At 42.2% G+C, this 17,759-nt stretch overlaps 4 protein-coding genes and 1 long non-coding RNA gene across 6 annotated transcripts in view; 3 read left to right on the top strand and 2 right to left on the bottom strand.

Moving 5' to 3' along the window:
* The window catches only part of LOC149090799 (uncharacterized), a 168,342-nt gene that overhangs the window by 88,126 nt on the left and 62,457 nt on the right, over positions 1 to 17,759 (top strand). The window lies entirely within an intron of this gene.
* l(1)G0320 (signal sequence receptor subunit 1 l(1)G0320) lies at positions 36 to 2,106 on the bottom strand. Its single transcript, XM_018107295.3, has 3 exons — positions 1,851 to 2,106; positions 816 to 1,535; positions 36 to 743 (listed from the first exon to the last, which is right to left on the bottom strand). Exons 1-3 carry the CDS (start codon positions 1,912 to 1,914, stop codon positions 619 to 621), a joined length of 909 nt encoding a protein of 302 aa, XP_017962784.1. The 5' UTR covers positions 1,915 to 2,106; the 3' UTR covers positions 36 to 618.
* Positions 2,555 to 3,098, top strand: RpS28b (Ribosomal protein S28b). Of its 2 annotated transcripts, none has more exons than XM_089263182.1 (2): positions 2,555 to 2,881; positions 2,958 to 3,098. In XM_089263182.1, exon 1 carries the CDS (start codon positions 2,653 to 2,655, stop codon positions 2,848 to 2,850), a length of 198 nt encoding a protein of 65 aa, XP_089119308.1. In that variant the 5' UTR covers positions 2,555 to 2,652; the 3' UTR covers positions 2,851 to 2,881; positions 2,958 to 3,098. The 2 variants fall into 2 exon arrangements, with proteins under 2 accessions (XP_089119308.1, XP_017962789.1); XM_018107300.3 differs by having other exon boundaries at positions 2,557 to 2,881; positions 2,964 to 3,098.
* On the bottom strand, positions 3,072 to 4,146 carry LOC108655535 (uncharacterized). The gene is made up of 3 exons (XM_018107297.3): positions 3,832 to 4,146; positions 3,706 to 3,777; positions 3,072 to 3,641 (listed from the first exon to the last, which is right to left on the bottom strand). Exons 1-3 carry the CDS (start codon positions 4,005 to 4,007, stop codon positions 3,302 to 3,304), a joined length of 588 nt encoding a protein of 195 aa, XP_017962786.1. The 5' UTR covers positions 4,008 to 4,146; the 3' UTR covers positions 3,072 to 3,301.
* On the top strand, positions 4,283 to 5,424 carry c12.1 (spliceosome-associated protein CWC15). The gene is made up of 2 exons (XM_018107296.3): positions 4,283 to 4,553; positions 4,649 to 5,424. The coding sequence occupies exons 1-2, from the start codon at positions 4,423 to 4,425 to the stop codon at positions 5,283 to 5,285; spliced, it is 768 nt and encodes a 255-aa protein (XP_017962785.1). The 5' UTR covers positions 4,283 to 4,422; the 3' UTR covers positions 5,286 to 5,424.

The raw sequence follows: 17,759 nt of genomic DNA, 5'->3' as shown, positions 1-17,759 counted from the left end.
AGGTGTTCAAGGCTTGTGACAAATAAAACAACAGATTCAAAGTACATTTAATTTATTTATAACTTCTCACATTTTTCTTTTATTTGTTTTTGGGAAAAGCTCCGCTTTACGCTTGTTGTGCTCTGCTCATAGACAGACAAAAGTTCAATAAACATTGACTTCTCATTTAACGCAAGAAAATAATAATGCCTATTTCATTTATCGCATAATTGATAATTGAAAGTTTTTTCGCACGCGTCCAGGGATCTTCAACAAACGAAGACAATTATACGGCGCGGCATAAAGTTAGGACCTTTTTTTTATAAAGAGTATGTTATGGAGCAGTGGCAGTTCGAATTGAAAAAATAAAGTAAATTGCAATAAAAAACCAATTCACTAACTTTTAGAATCATTGGAAATTGGATCAGCACGGTCCCTAGCTGTCACCTCGTCGTACTTTGCGAGTTAAACACTAACAATCTCTACATTGTCAATAGCAATTGACCGACAAAAAAAAGTATTAAACATAATATTAGACTGCAAGCAGATGTTGAGGGTGTTCTTCTATGAATGTATGCGTGTATGTGTATGTGTGGGTGTGTGTTGTGTGTAGATGTAGCTTAGCAGGCTGTGCAGTCTTTAGTCGTCGCCCGCGGAGCGTTTCACCTTGCGCTGCTTGGGGCTCTGTTGGTTTGCCTTGGGACTGGCCTGCTTGCCTGGCTTGGGCGATGTTTTCGGCGTCTTCGACTTGGGCGGAGATTTCTCTGTGTGGAGGGAGCATAGTGAGAATATAAGCTACATGTTGTATAAGGCATATATCTAGATGCGACACTTACGTAACGCACGGAGTGTCTCCTGGGGCACCCAGTCGTAGTCGATGTTGCTGTCGTTGGCAGTGCCGGTCTCGATGACCTTCTTGGCGGCAGCACGCTTGCGCTTGCCGGAACTGCCCAGCAGGTACTGTTGGCCGATAACCAGCAGCAAGACCACGATGCCAGCGAGCAGAACGTACAGGAAGAAAGTCTCGCCGTCCAAGCCCTCGTCCACCTCAGAGATCAGCACAGTCTCATTGAAGACAGCTTCGTTGTATTGGATGCCGTTGGCGTCGCGGTAGGCTAAAGCAATGTTCAGCCCAAAGGGACGGCCAGCGAACTGATCGGATGGCATGAATGTGTAGGAGACGGTCGACTCGATGCCTGGCTTCACCTCGCGGTTATACGCCACTGCGGAGAAGTTCTGGATGAAGTAGTTGTAGTCCATGGGGTAGCGGAAAGACGCCTCCACAGACTCAATAATAAACTCTTCCTTGCCGTTGTTGGTGAAACCAATTAGGAACTCGACAGGCTTGCCACCGGGCAGATCCAGCTGCTGGCCAGGTGTGTGCAGTGGCTTCGTGAACAACAGATAGGTATCCGCATTGGGTGAGGTACTGGTGCTGCCGCTATCCGCGTCATCTTCCGTATCAGCATCCTCACCAGTCACGGCGCCCTCTTCGCTCTCCACATCCACTAGATCGTCCTCAACAGACTCGGCTGCATAGGCACCAAGTTTGTTTGCTGCAACAACAACAACAAAAACAGCATTGCAATATACGAAAACACAACATGAATGAGAGTAAGACCGAGCCATTTAAGCGGTGCCAACTCAACACTTTTCTCTCGCTGGCAGGAACAGCAGCAGCAGTTGTAGCCACAATACGTAGAATAAAGGAGGAAATATGCAAATTTCGTAAAAAGTGCATTAAAAACGCTTTATCTACTCTTCCTCAACTTATCAAATGGCCGTAGTCAAATGCCACGTAGCTGCCGCTGCCGCGGCCACCTCCTTTGCTGCTGCTGTCGGCAAATACATCAATTAAATGCAATACTTACGGGCATTGAACGTGCAAATGATGGTGGGCAAAACGAGCAGCAGAAAGAACATTAGGTTCTTCATTTTGATTGAATTTGATGTCTTTCACTGATGGGTTTTGAATGTACGAAAAAAAAATAAAGACAGCAATGAAATCGCACCGTTGAGCAACTAGCAGCCGACGCGTATGAGCGAAACTAACCGAATGGGGGAACAGCAACAATACGCGCAGCCGAAGTAACACGAATTGTGCCGACTTTCACTTGTCAAATGTCTACGTGGTGCCGCGTCAAATGACAGCTTAGAGTTGCCATAGTTATTCACAAAGTGTTGGGAAGCAGTGCAAATACCCACTTAAATGTTATTTGTTTATACTTTATTAATTAAACTTGCCTCTTGAAATTTAAATATATGCTACTGTCTAACTGTCGTTCCTAGTTTTTAATTCAAATTTTTTCTTCATTTCGTTGCTTGACAATACTGTGGTTAGTGGCATCACTGTTAAAAAAGGCAATCTGTCAAATGTCCAAATTGAGTATTTTTTTTATTTATGTCGCAAAATGTGAGATTATACTAATTGTTTTATTTGAATAAAATATTTATTAGCTGCGTGAACAGCCCATTAAGGAACAGAAGGCAAATATACACAATTTGACAATTGGACAATGCCAGTCTTATCAAAGCAACGCTGTGGCTTAGCGCAGCCACCTTTACGTTGTCAAAACGAGAAGCAGCCAACTTCCTTTTCGCTTGCGTCTGTCAATTGAAGCGCAACTCGCACGTGAATTCTCTAAAGAAGCTCACTTAAATTACACAGAAAACATGGACAAACCAGTTGTTTGGGCTCGCGTCATGAAAGTTCTCGGCCGCACCGGCTCCCAGGGCCAGTGTACCCAAGTCAAAGTGGAGTTCCTTGGAGAACAGAACCGTCAAATCATCCGTAACGTGAAGGGTCCCGTCCGTGAGGGTGATATCTTGACGCTGCTCGAATCTGAACGTGAAGCAAGACGTCTACGCTAAGAGTGCAACACGCTTGGGATTTGTTTGGAATGTGAGTAAAGCTGGATACCCAATGAATCGCTTAAATAGTAAACATTGGTATTAAGTTGACCGATTTTTCATTCTAGTTTTAGGTGTTGTTTTGCATTTGGCAATTTCTTGGAGGAGGATTATGATATGAAAACCATAAACAACATACAGACAGAATCACACAACACCAAATTACAAATGTTTTAAATAAATTTCAAGTATTGCAGTGCTTAAAAAAACAATCCAATGCTGTATTGCTTATATTTTTTTTTGTTTTTGTTTTGTGATCTTGTGACCATCATCGAGCCGCGACAAGGAGCAGGAAACGACGACGCGAATCAGCATAGAAATTGATTTGTTGGAGACGATAGAATGTATGAAATTATAACTAATAGACGTTTATTTTGTTTAAATAAATTGTGTAGTGCCGGTTAGTCGTCCTTCAATTAATCGGAGGCAAAAGCTCAGAACGTCGATCGGCTTCAGCCAACCCCAAGTAAATACTAGCTTTGTAGTGTGCAGTCACCTCAAGATCGCGTTGAAACTGTTTGACTGCTGTGCTATCGACGAGCCCAGGCAGTAGGGCACGTGAATCCAACTCCAAGAACTTGACCTGCGTTTGTAATACTCTCAATGTTTGTGCTAACCAAGCGTTGCATTTGGCTAGTGAACAACAGCGCAGCTCGTCCACCTGGCCGAGCTCAGATTGCAGAGCTTGGTATTCACGTTCGAAGTCTGTCACATGAATAGAGATCTCAAAAACTGCTTCCTGTAGCTGCTTTCTGAAAATATATTAACTATAACAGTTTGGCTTTTTCTTAGCATTATTAAGGGTTCAGAACTAACATGCTGTGGTAGATGGGCTGGTAGGCGTCATGGCAAGCTGAGAGCAGGGTGGCGGCAGCAGCCTCCTTTATGCTAAGGGAATTTAATGTTAATTAGTACGCAAAGGTAGACAAGCGGCATCTTTACCCAGCAAGCAAACGGTGCCGTTGACTCAGTTCCCAAATGCGATTTGCTTGGACGATTAGCTGTGATGTTTGGGAGCCCAATGTGGTGTAATAATGACGAATGAGAGCTGTGGCGCTCTGCAATGAATCGCCCAATTGTGTTTTATAGTATTTATACCGCTGGGGCTCCAGTGGCATGTTTACTTGTTTTGTGGAATTTCGCGTGGTTTCGCATAAGTTTCTGGCAACGCTGGATAAAGGAGCTGCCGCTTAGTTAGCTATCGATAGTTTTGGTTTCGATTATTCGTAATGCTTTTCACCAAAAGACGTTATAAAATTAACCATAGAACGCATATGATTAGTGATTCTATATAAAATTTTGTATCTGTCATTAAAATACTAAAAAATTAGGCTGTCTATTTGTATCTAACGTCAACTGGAAATCTCGTCAGGTCAGTCAGCCCATCGATAGGTCACTCAGCCAGTATAGTTATCGAAACTCAACACTAAAGCAGCTGATACGCATCAAAATAGGCACAAATTGATAGAATTCACTGAACTAGAATTGTTTTAAATAAAGTTTGTTTTTCTTTGAAAAATTTAGAGATTTAAAATGACTACAGCAGCGCGTCCAACATTTGATCCAGCGCGCGGTGGCTCTGGACGTGGTGAAAAAGATTTGAGCGCACTCAGCAAACAGTATTCGAGTCGCGATTTGCCTGGGCATACCAAACTTAAATACAGGTACGTATATGTACACATTCATATACATATATGTATGTATGTACATAAGTATAAACATTTTCCACATTTTGTAAACGTTATATCAACACTTGCAGAGAAATTGGCCAAGGAACCAGCGAGGAGATACGCAATCGTGATTTTCGCAAGGAGCTCGAGGAACGCGAGCGCGATTTGCGTTCTGGCAACAGCTCGAGCAAGGCGCTGCCCTCCATTGTGCGCAAAGCTATTGAGGCGAACAACGCTAGTGGAAGCGGCGCAAGCAAACGTACCAAATTAGACAGTCTGTCGCAGCAGCAGCTACATCAGCAGCAGCAGCAACAACATGCTGCCAATCTCGATGCAGATGAGCCACTGGACAATGACAGCTCGGAGTCCGAAAGCGATTCGGACGATGATGATGCGGCGCTGCTAGCCGAGTTGCAGAAGATCAAACAGGAACGCTTGCAAGAGACGGCACGCCGTGAAGCTGAAAAGAAACAGGAGGACGAACGCATTCGCATGGAGAACATTCTATCGGGCAATCCACTAATTAACTATGAGCCCGGCACAGCCGCATCAGCTGCTGGACGTACTTCCGGCAATGGCGGCGATCTGAAAATAAAGCGTCGTTGGGACGACGATGTTGTCTTCAAAAACTGCGCACGCTCGGCACCAGAAAAGAAAACTCATTTCGTTAACGACGCCCTGCGCTCGGACTTCCACAAAAAGTTTATGGACAAGTACATTAAGTAGATAAGATATCAGATTAAGATGATCTATGTAAGCAGTTGAGTTCGACTGCCCAACCAACATATTTGTAATAGTTTTATACAACCTACCTTTTTTTTTGTGTGTGCTCTTCACATTAATAAATTAAACCAAACAACTGGAACAGCCGTCGTTAGTATGGCTAGCAAGACGTATCGCTGCTGGTTTGACCCATTGCCCATTGGCTCCTGAGTGCGAAGGGCATGGAACCTTAACCAAAGTGTGAAACCGCAAAAAACATCAGTAGCAGCAGCAGCAGCAGCAACGGCAGCGGCTGCAGCATTAAAATGGCAAAGTCCAAAGAAGTTTCGATGCGAAACCTGAGGCATTGAGGCTACGTGTGTAGCAACAACGGCAGCGCAGCGGCAGCATGATGATCTTGCCAGGGCCAGGGCAATTGTCGCTGCTGATGAGGCACGAAGCAAAATCAATTTGGCAAAGGAGCAAGCAGAAAGCGCATAATAACTTGGCCAATTACGCGCCAGATCGGATTGCCAACGTCAGCCAGCAAACATGTTGATGGCCATGCAAATCATCATCTGCTGCAACGCCTCTTAATGCAACGCACGCGGCCAGTGCAATCTGAACTTCGGCTTTGACAAACCAGCGCACGTTCCCGTTCCCGGGCTCCCGGGCTGCCGGGCTGCCGGGGCCAGGATTATCCCCGGGCCATCACCTTCGCCAACTGAGCGCGACCCGTGGACTACCTAAAGTTGCCGAACGCTCAATTTTACGCTAATTCGATCAAAATCAAACAAAATTAGCCCAGACAATTCAGCAATGATCATTAGGATGACACTGCTCAACAAAATCAAGTTAGAATGGTTTTTATTTTTTATTTTAAGTTCTACTTAGATAATACAAAATTATTTAAGTAAGATAAAAAAAAACATTATAAATATACATAAATGCACATATCTATGCCTAATTGAGTAAACGTTGGTAAACGGATATTTGAAAAAGGAGAAAATCAAAAACCAGTTGTTAGGTAGTTTTTGGTAAAAATACAAACATACATACTAATACATATTCATACATACATAGATTAGACACACTCATTTTCAAGTTTTGCCAGATTCAGAAGATATTTTATATATTTTAAAGATTTAGAGGTATTATGGACTAGCAGTGTACGTACACTTTTAGATATGTACATATGTATATTCATACGATATCACATTTATGTTCACTACTGTAATCATTAAGATTTTGATTCATGTTTATCAGATTATCGTCATCATCATCATCATCATCATCATCGAGCAGCAGCAGCAGCAGGAAAATGTTGCTGATTGTTGTTATTACACGGACTGCTTCTGTCTTTTGCTTTGGCTTTGGCTTTAGCTTTGGCTTAGGGTCAGGCCCATAGATATGATGGGCTGGGGGACTCCACTCGGAATGCATACAGACACACACACACACACACACACACACACACACACACATACCTATATACATACATACATATGTACATATCGAGAGCAGGCAGAATAATTTATTTCCTGTTTTTGCATTATGCTTTCCCATTATTTGTTCCATCCATCCAGACAGAGGCAATCTGCAAATGCACTTTTCGGTAGTCGCTGCCTCGCTAAATCACGTACATTCCGCCCGCTGGCCATGGCCAATCAATTGCCACACATTTTACAGCTCCGTGTAACTAGCAAACAACAACAACAACAACAACAGCAACGGCAACAGCAGTAGCAGCAGCAACTACAACAAAAACAACAACAGCGACAGCAGCATCAACCGAAGCAATAAAAAATGGCGACTGGCCAACGGAAACGGGCATCGTGGTCGCAAGTGACAAACATGCAGCGGTTAAAGAGGCCAGCACACGGCTGACCACCAAATAAAGACCACGAACATATGTTTCTGGCTTTATGAAGCATTCAAAAAGCGCACCACTCAACCACCCAGCCGCGGAGCCACCCACCTCTCGATGCCATTCAGCCACTGAAGATGAACAACAAAAGTGCCACGCCCACGCTGCAGCTGTCCCATTTGGCTAGATTCTTGCTCAAGGCCTTTATTGCGTACAATTGTAATTAGATTAATAATAATTTAAAATGGAATAAATCCAGGTATAATTTATAAATATATTACGATATTACGAATTACGAATTCTTTTAGCCTAACATGGACTGAAAAGGAACAATGCGAATATACAGGGTATGTTGCCGATATCAAAGAATAAACCTAATCACTAATATATGTGTATGTATATAGTGTATGTAGTGCTGATTCATTCTAACCGCGTCTATATGTCTGCTTAACCATGTCGCAAGCGTTGCAAAAATCGAAGTTTATATGGAAGCAATTAGCCAAATGGGTGAATGAATCATTTAGAGAATTCTTTGGAGGGCCCGATTCTAAAAAGTATTTTAAAATTGTACACAAAGTACTAGGTGTATACTTAGAGGCCTCAAATGGAAAACTATGTAATGAATGAAACCCCTATCAATAAATGGTTTTCATAAAAAAAAAAAAAAAACAAGTAAGAAAGCTCTAGTCGAGACAGCTCGACTACGAGATCCCCTGAACCCTACAAGCAACTGATATTTCAATAATAATTAGCAAACACACACACGCATACAAACAAACACACGCACACACACGCATACAAACAAACACACGCATATACACACACTCACATATACAGGCGATTGCGCTTGGGTTGCGCTGCAGTGTTGGCAATATAATGACAACTTATTTGTTGAATAATTTAATTTCTAGACGTACGATCGTAATGAAACGTAATCATAATGTTAAAATGTATGTGTATACCGAATTACAAGTCTCTAGTATTTGATATACGAATTTTACAAAGATGAGGGTGAGGGGGTGGATTTAGGGGTGGGGGGTAAATTTTAACAAAAACCGAAATTGTATAAAATACATCTTATAATACATTTTAAATTTGGAGACTCTAGCTTGAAAGATGTAGGAGATATAATTTTTTAAGTGATCTTCGATAAGGTTTTTTATCGATAAAAAAGTATCGGAATGAGTTATCGTTTTTTAGTGATAAACTCGATAAGCGCGTGATATGTACGGACATTTAAAAAAAAAAGTTTAAGTCTCTAGCTCTTATATCTTCTGAGATCGACGCGTTCATACATACGGACGGACGGACGGACGGACGGAGGGACGGACGGACGGACGGACGGACGGACAGACAGACGGACAGGGCTAAATCGACTCAGCTTGTCGCCCTGATCAAGAATATATATACTTTGTGGGGTCTGCCACGCCTCCTTCTGCCTGTTACATACTTTTAACAAAACCATTATACCCTGATTTCCCATTTTCAATGGGTTCAGGGTATAAAAAAAAAAAACAAATGACTATGATTGATGATGAGAGTCTTCAAATTTTAACATATACATAGATTCATTTATAATATCTGGGATACCTGCTGAAAATCTACCCCTCCCCTCTTTCCATGAAATGAAATCTTAATGAGGATAGTCAAGACAACTTATTGAACGATTTCGCTCTCATAGGATATATGATTTGATTATAAACTTTGGGGGATTTCCTATGTAAACAAGTATACACAGCAATAAAGAGTTTAGATAAAAATAATATTGGATATATAAAAATTTTACGATATTTACGTCTCATATGACGTTGCTATAGGATAATTTCTTATACTACCTACATTTGTATATTAAAGGATTACTGCTGTTGTAGAGTTTATATAGATATATTTTTACAATTAATTAATTAATTGAATGCAATTTTAAGGTAATTTTAAAAGGTTTTAAGAGGCAAAAAATATTTAAAAATAAATTTGTAAAAATTAATATTTTAATACAAATGGGTCAGGTTATGGTTAAAACCTTTTGGTGCTCCATTTGGTCAACATAATAAAAAGTTAGCAAACGGAGTCACACACACACACACATGGATTGTTACTTTAAAATTTTATAAAATGCAAATTTCACTCAGCTGTTGCTGTTGCATTGGATGCTGTGCACTTTATAGATCTGGGCTCTGGGGCTGGGGTGGAGGCGGGGGCTGTTAAACTGACAGCTTGACTACTGGTGCAACTGATGTTGCATAATTTAGTTGACCAATTTACACTGGAAACCGTTTGCCGCTGAGTGCAACCGGAAACACATGCATCGCTGTCCGCCCAAACAGCCTGTGGAAGACACCGACCCCATCCCGCCCTCCGCAGCACCCTCCACGCGTTTTTTCACTGGTGCCGTTGTTGTTGGCTACTCTCGGCTGTATTTCCCCAAATGGGTATGACGAATTTAGGTTAAGCGCGCAGAGGAATAGGAGAGTTCCCTAATACATGTGTACATCTAATTGTAGTTCTATTTTATTTCAAATATAAAGTCTCGACTTATTTCAAGGGTGTCCTATACAGATCTGTCATTTAGTCTCTCCTACTCACGTGCCTATCAGATATTGTACTATTTCATTTGTTGTTTAATAACTGAATTTGGCGTTCTCTGTAGTATGTATTACATATGGAGTGTATTGGTTCACTGGAATATTAAGTTTCTCCTCACTAGTTGAACCTAGACATTTTATGATGAATAAAGCCCTCTATATTTGAATACTTGAATAATGATATGGTATTCATAATACCATCAAGAATGTATAAGCTCTTTGCTGGACTATGATAAAACAAAATATACTTATACATATACCTCCCCATATTGGCTATACAAGGAACAGAGTAGAGAGTATCGCGTAGTCTATAATATCATGCTTTCGTGGTGCACTCGCATCTAGTCTAAGGCAAGGAATGCATTTACCCTAGGCCACTTTATACCCTGTGTATAGATATGCAAGGAATATGGGGTAGCTACTAGCTACATTAAATCCCTATTATAGACTTGCTTTAACTCGACTACAGGGTATTGACCAATCAAACCTATGCGCCTGCTAGACCTTGATTTGCTCTTAGTTGCAGCTTCTGCTGTTGCTGCTGCTGCTGCTGCTGCTGCTGCCGCCGTTGTTTTTGGGGTCACCTGCAGTTGACATATTTACTCGTTATGGCCATTTGTAAATCGTCTCCACTGATGGCAGACGCGCAGCGGGATTCTCTTCGTCTACTTTAAGCGGGCTGGCGATGCTGATGAGCTGGGAAAGGGCCGGCGGTAGAGGCGAGCAGGGCAAGGCTGCTGGCTGCTGGCTGATGGCCAAAGATGACCAATCCAGTGAGACAAGCACCCCGAGTTAGAAAGTTCAATACGGTTCTCCCAATTCGGGAGCACATTAAATACAAAATCTAATGCGTTTAGTAGGCTAATTGGTATATAATATATATATAAGCATTAAATAGTTATAAAAACATATATTAAAAGTATTAATTAGTTAGGTTACGATAAGCCCATAATAATTATGTGAATATATATGTGAGTATTATCACTGATCAGTGTTATCTTTGGTCAATATATTATATCATATATTATTTGATAGCTCTTGGTTATGACTTTTTGGGCGTATAATGAAATTTACATTATTTACTTAACAATTTACAAGTTTCGAGCTTCGATTATGTGGCGTGAGTTCAATAGGGGCGGGGCAGGGCAGTGGAAGGGTTGCGTAGGTGTAGTAAATCAGCTCTGCTGCGTTTATATAAATAAATTAAAAATGACTTTATGGTGCGGTTGTAAGCACGAAATGAATCAACTTGATGTACCAAAATAGGGATTTCTTTGTTGTATAAATTACTAAGTGTGCCATATCGAAGCCCACTCACACACACACTCATGCGCTTACACATGCACATGTATTGCATTGCCCGCATATGTTAATCAAGCTTACGTGTGGGTGGGGGGCTGTGTGGTGAGGATGGGGTGGACTTGTAGAGAGAGAGTGGGAAAATGGATGATTGACGGCAACTTGTCAGAGGCTAACCGAGCTAACTAATTCCCAATTCTAGGTAATTTGATTAAAATTCTAATTTTGCGTACGCACACCGTAAAAATAGCAAAGCTTAAATTGCAGCGTCGACTAATGCTAATTCATCCAGACTCTGCCTGTTGGCCAATCGCAACAGGTGGGGCAGCAGCAGCAGCAGCAGCAGCAGCAGCCGTGGCCGTAGCATCGGTGCGCAAATTGGTTGCATTTGGATGCGCTGGCAAATTGCAGCCTCGGCGGCTAGTAGACAAAAACTAAAAGCTCATTTGCAGGTACTTCCGCTGCTAAATGAAAATGCATTTCCTGGCTGGAAGAGGCGTTTAAGTTGCCGCCATTGTGGAGAGGGATGGAAGTGGACCGCCGTACCATCGGAGCAACAGCCGGCTGACTCCATTGGCCTGGGCATTGGCATTGGGATTCCATGTGACGCTCTCGTATGACATTTTTATGCAAAATGTTGCGACATCTGTAAATGATTTGGTGCCATTAGAGGAAGAATACATGCTCGGATCTGAGTTAGAGCTTGAACTCCAACTCCAACGTCTTCCATGCTGTATCCCAGCGGTCTAACTACTTCCCACGACCACCCTGCATACTGTTGCACTTCCGGCCATTGGCCGTCGGCCACTGGCAGAAGTCACCAAATGTTGCTACAACACCCGAACAGAGTCAGACCCAGAGCCAGAGCCAGGGCCGGAGCCTGAGACTCCAACTGAGACAGTGCAGGGAGTCAGTGAAGCAACGTGGGCCAGGCACAGGCCGCAAAATGTTTTCCGTACGCATTTTCTTGTCTGCCGTAGTTTCCTGTGAATTGAGTCCAAACACCGACTGTCTAATGCCCTAAGCCAGTTAGTTCTCAAAGATTTCGTTTAGCTAATCCTATATACGTGGGCCTCGCATACTCCGTCTACCACATACATATGTAAATCCATGCAAGGCCTAAAAATGTTCACACTTCTAAATGTCATAATTATATGGGCATAATACAAATGAAGTGGGTTAGTCGGACAACCCTTAGCAATGCCATGCAAAAGGGTGCAAAGTGGCACCAGCTACAGAGGCATAATACCTAGGACGCGGCTGTGAGCTGGGCCCTGGGCCCTGGGACCTGGGACCTGGGACCTGGGACCTGGGACCTGCTACCGAGCCGTGCCTGGTTGGGCTGGCATCAAGCCATTTAGAGTGAGAAATTGACCATTAAAACAGACAGCTACATATGTTGACAAATGCAACGCGTTGCCAGGCCCCCAGCATCTATCGGTTTGGGGGCGGGGCCCTTTCTTAATTCGAAGTTGGGGCTAACAAGCCGTACCGCACCGTACGGAACGGAATCGAGCAGCAGCCACAACAAGTGGACTACGCACTGAATCTTTTGTTCTGTGCCCCAAAACGCCGTTTTACGGATTTCTTATATGCGAGGGTTGCCCAACTGTTACGTGAGTAAGCAAAACTTTATGTGAAATGTAGACGGAAGCAGAAGCTAACGCAATCAAACTATGTCCTTCTGCCCGTCCGTCCCGTCACACTTGGAGAATATTCTAGTCAGTCCAGTAAATTACGCAGGATTGTGGAGCAAATGACTGTAATACTACCAATAAATAGATTTCAACAGATCTGTATAGCTGTATTTGTTCTACTCATAAGTATCCACAGTTTAAAGATGCTCGACTTGGCATATGAGAAGGTTAAGGGCAGCCCTCGTTGAAACGCATGTTCCCTGCTGTTCCTTGCTGCTGTCCGGTGTGTGTGCCCGTTGAGGACTCCAGAGCTGTGGGCTCTGGTGGCTGGGGCACAGGTCCCTGGACCGTAGCCTTTGCCTCGTTTTTCCGAATGCTGCAATTCTCATTGCGATAATCAAATTGTAGGCTTCTTGTCTGAGCCAGCCATCTAGTCAGCTAGCCGGCTAGCCGGCCAGCCGGCCAGCGAGCCAAGTGGTTGGTCGATGGGTGCAGTGCACATCCGGTGTGTGGCAATTTGACAGCACTGACGCTGAGCAATGGGCAGAGTCCTTTGTCCCATGTCCTGGCGGGCCGAAGTGCGACTGCCATGCGTATCTATTATGTAAGCCAATAAATAGAGGTAGTTAAGAACCTTGCGGTTTTCAGCATGCATTTCAATTTGAAAAATGCCTTCAGTCAGTTGGTCAGGTTGCATCGATTTCGTCTTCCTCCCCCCTCCCCCTTCGCCGCGAACTTTTCGCATTTGCCAGTTGTTAGTTCGGCGAATTCGCACGCTTCTACTAAAGTCGAGTGGGTAAAAAACCTAAAGCAAAAGCAAAGCTACGACTTCGACTTTGATTGCGAATGCGATAAAGCAGGCGGCGAACCGGGCCAAAAGTTGTGCAAACATAAACGCGCATCGGCGAGCTCCCCTCCGTCCGCTTTTATATTTCCCCAGCTGTGAAAACGTAATCGAAAAGCCCCCATGATTCACAATACCGGTTTTGGTTGTTGGTCTCTCGACTTTCAGCTACGCCCCGCCCCGCTCATGCACATCTGCATCTATCTATTGAGATTGGGCAGAAAATCAGCCGAAACAAGTGCAGTCGCATTCACTTGGGCTTGGGCATGGACATGGGCATGGGCTGAGGCCTTGCGGTCGCCTGCAATATCCTGTGCTAATTGTTAATCTGTCGACTTCTAGGCATAGAGCAGAGCCAGTGGCCCGGTCCTCCATTTCCGTCAGCAACTATGTTAAACGGGCATTAAAGCTCAAGGCGGGCAAATCTTTGGAGTTCCCAGTTTACGGCAGCAAGCGCTTCTGCATACTAATTAAGTCCAAGTTCAGGTTCAGGGCAGCTGTTCGGCTTGGTTTACGTGCGACCATTGGCGTGGCAACGGCACGAGATACGCACAACTCACCCACACTCACACACATTGCCTTTTTTACCAACGATGTTACCACGAAATTGTCATATTGCCCAGCGTAGTGTTGATGATGATTCATTGCATCCATTCATTCATCCATCCACACGCTGTCTATTGTTTTTGCCCACCAGCACGTCGCTGCTACGACGCGTCGGCCCAAAGCCCCACATGACGTCGTATGACTGTATCAGTATTGATATGCAATGGGCCATCTAAATTTATTGGCTCGAACTACTTCACGAGCGCAAATGAGCATTTAAGTCTGTTGTCCAGCCGTTGTACGTGGACTATTATGACATTAAGTGGGGCAATACTTTTGGTAACATTTAAGTGACATCGCAGTAAAATTTGTACTTATTAGTATGCCCATTAACAGTCCAAATTTTGGGCATAATGATTTAGTGTAAGAGAGATGTAAGAGGTTGGATATGGAGTGCCAGACCTAATAATATGCTCCTAATATGTTTCCATTTAAAAATATACTGACAATAAAGTCACAGCTAAAAATATACTGATTGATTTCATTGCAAGCAAAGTAAATATTAATTAGATAATAATATCAATGAGGTTACCTAATCTACAAATGATAGAAACAACAATTTTTACTTTCTACAGTACGAGTTTATCACATAATTTTCAAAAACTCATCCCATTTTTGGGACGTTAAAGAGATCTTTTAGTCGGGCACTCACGGCTAGGGCACTGTTACTTATTAAATATAAGAGATATATAGTCGATTCTCAGTTAATTAACAATGAAAAGTTAAAAGTCATCATCCGATCAAACCTCAAGCCAGAATCAGCGGTGCCAGAGCATCGAAACTTCGAGTATACGATATTGACCATTTGTTTTTACGATATTGCCTTTTAGATCATTCGTCACATTATTGTTTATTAATGCATTTACAGCCGGGGGCTTACACAAGTCAAGTGACGAACGGTATCTGGCGTAAGATTGAATCCATTTGAATATGCAATAAAATGCAATTCACAAAGCTCAACACTCGCGATTCGAATTTGAAAGTAGTATCAATAATAGAACTTACGTCTTTCTCTCTCTCTCTCTCTCTCTCTCTCTCTCTCTCTCTCTCTATCTCTCTCTCTCTCTCTTTCCGCTTTGCATCTCTTTCTCTTACTCGTTTTAGGGTCAGTGTGATATTCACTTTCGCAATTTGCCTAATTTCTGTTAGTGAATAACAACTAAAGTTTTGGGCTATGCCTGACTAGAAGATACCCTTATACTCATTGAGAATTGGATCACATTACAAACTATATTATTTTATAAGATATAGATTTACTTTAAATTATACTTTCAACTTTGACTTTCAAAGGAGGTCCACGAGGAAAATCGATTAATTCTAATTGTTGGGCATATCATATATGCATATATCGAGAGCTATCGGTAGTCAAATAAACTATCTGTCCACAATGGAGGCAAATGAGCACCAGACAGACACAATCGCTAAGGATTGGCGGCTAAGGCGGCTAAGGAGATCTAAGGAGATCTCTAAGGCGGCTTTCTCCAAGGACCTTTCGACATTCCCTCTCAGCAAATATACCCATTGGTGCACACATTCATTACTGGGTATAGCTCATCAAAGTGAACTGCAAGCGACAAATTAATTTGTACCACTTTTTTGTATGGATTTTATTGAACTTGCCATGCAGGCATGTGCATGTGCAGTGCATATTGTAGTATATTTAATAAGTAATTACCAACAACAACGACAAACAGCAACAGCAACAGCAACAGCAACAGCAGCAACAACAACAACACAAAGCGCATGCGGTTGCTGCCAACAACAGCGACAGCACAAACTGGTGTTAAAATAATAATCAAAAGGCTAATAAAATAGCTGTAATGATGTGGGTGCCACACCAACACCACCACCACCACCGGCAGCAGCAGCAGCAGCAACCACAGCAGAAACAACAACAACAACAAAAGCAACAGTAAGAGGACACTAATCACTAATCACCAATCACTCAACGCGAACAGTTTGAAAAGGCAATGAACTGCAACCGCTAATCAAAGCTCGCAGGTGAAACACCAGAAAAAAAAAAAAAAAAATAAATAAATAAAACCAACCAGAAGCTCTCTCCACTCTCTCGGCCAGTTATCCTGACCTTCGATGTTCAGCATAAATAGGCTGAAACCTTCCCCGAATGACCTGAGCTAAAACTGTGTCGAGTCAATATTCTTTTTTCTCTCATTATTAAATTTGATGAAGTTTTCTTTCTATCTCAATTAAAGTTATGTTAAGCTCGAGTTTAGAGCCTTCGTTTATAAACCATATAGTATACTCTATGTATAATCTATAGTTTGATCATTTTGCGATCATTCCAGATTATTAGATGAGGGAATTATGTAATTTCGAATGCTACATCATCCATTTTACATATATTTAGAATGGCTATAGGATATATTTCCTATTTAAATTCTTAACTTTTCTAAAATTTTTGTACACATTTAAGAAAAAAGTGACCGACTGGAGATACCCTGTGCCGTATGTGAAATTCAATCTTTGCTTAAAAAAAATATTTGCACTGAAGATTGCAATTTTTTCGAGAGAAGTCGATAATGTTAAACTTTTTTGTATTCATTACTCAGTAAATTTAAACACATACAAAAATTTCGATCTAACTAATGAACACTCAATGCATTAGATACCTGCTGAAATCTTTAGACTTATTATTCATTGATGAATTAAAAAACTAAATAATGTTCATAGTTCCTCTTTGATTGGCTTCTCTTTCTCACGAAACTTCCGATCGGCATTCGATGGCACACGCCATCCCGATATTTATTAGATGGACTGATACTGGTGCAACTTTTTGTGGCCACTCGCTGTCTGCGTTTGATGCACGTCTGACACATGACAACACATTAGCCGTGTCCTGGAGCAGCCCCTTGGCCCCCTAGTTCCCTTGGCACCGTTGGCAAGCGCTGGCTACTTTGGCCACTTTGCCACCTGATTTTGCTCAGGTCAAGCCTTGGATTTGGATTTGACGTATAATTTCGTTGCTTTTTGCTTGAAAATTAGTCAAAAATTTACATACGAAATCGAATGCGCTGGCTGGCCAGGTGTTGCATTTTTTGCTTAGACCAAGCCCAGCCAAGCCAAAGCAAGCCCCAGACTTCAGGCTCCAATCCTGTGGTGATTTGTCAGTGGCAATCAATGCTCAAATGATCGTTTTATATGCGTGCCGTCTCACCTCTGACAGCCAAATTGTTGCGGCGCACACAACAAAGCCAAACACAAAAGCTGAACTGCTTAGCTGGGTATGCCAGGCCTGCGTGTACCCTGTAACCAGTTGAATTTAAGCTAACATTCTTTTCCCGTAGATTCATATAAGAATGTATTATTCAAGATGACCATAGGAGTTGTTCAGTCTGATCTTATGAATGTCTGACTATACGTATAGCAAAAGTGAAAGTTTAGCATGATTCTATTTAAGAGATTTAAATATTTCCCCACTCTTGTGGAGAAAGAGTTTTGTTTTAATACACTGTAAGTACTAATCTAATTGGGTAACTCTCGTTGTAGAAAATACCTATTCAGAAACAATTAAGAAGATTTCATTCTAGAGCGTTCGCATTGTATAGCTTAAATATATTGACTTCCATAAAAGGCCACGTACAGATCTATGTATCGATAGACGTCCAAAAAAGTCAAAATATATGCATATATTTATATATTTAT

This window comes from Drosophila navojoa, chromosome X (genome assembly GCF_054131105.1).
Source record: "Drosophila navojoa isolate 15081-1374.11 chromosome X, UAZ_NAV_1.0, whole genome shotgun sequence".
NCBI classification, from domain to species: domain Eukaryota; kingdom Metazoa; phylum Arthropoda; class Insecta; order Diptera; family Drosophilidae; genus Drosophila; species Drosophila navojoa.
The sequence above is the reverse complement of the archived record's forward strand: the minus strand, read 5'-3'. Positions and strand labels throughout refer to the sequence as shown.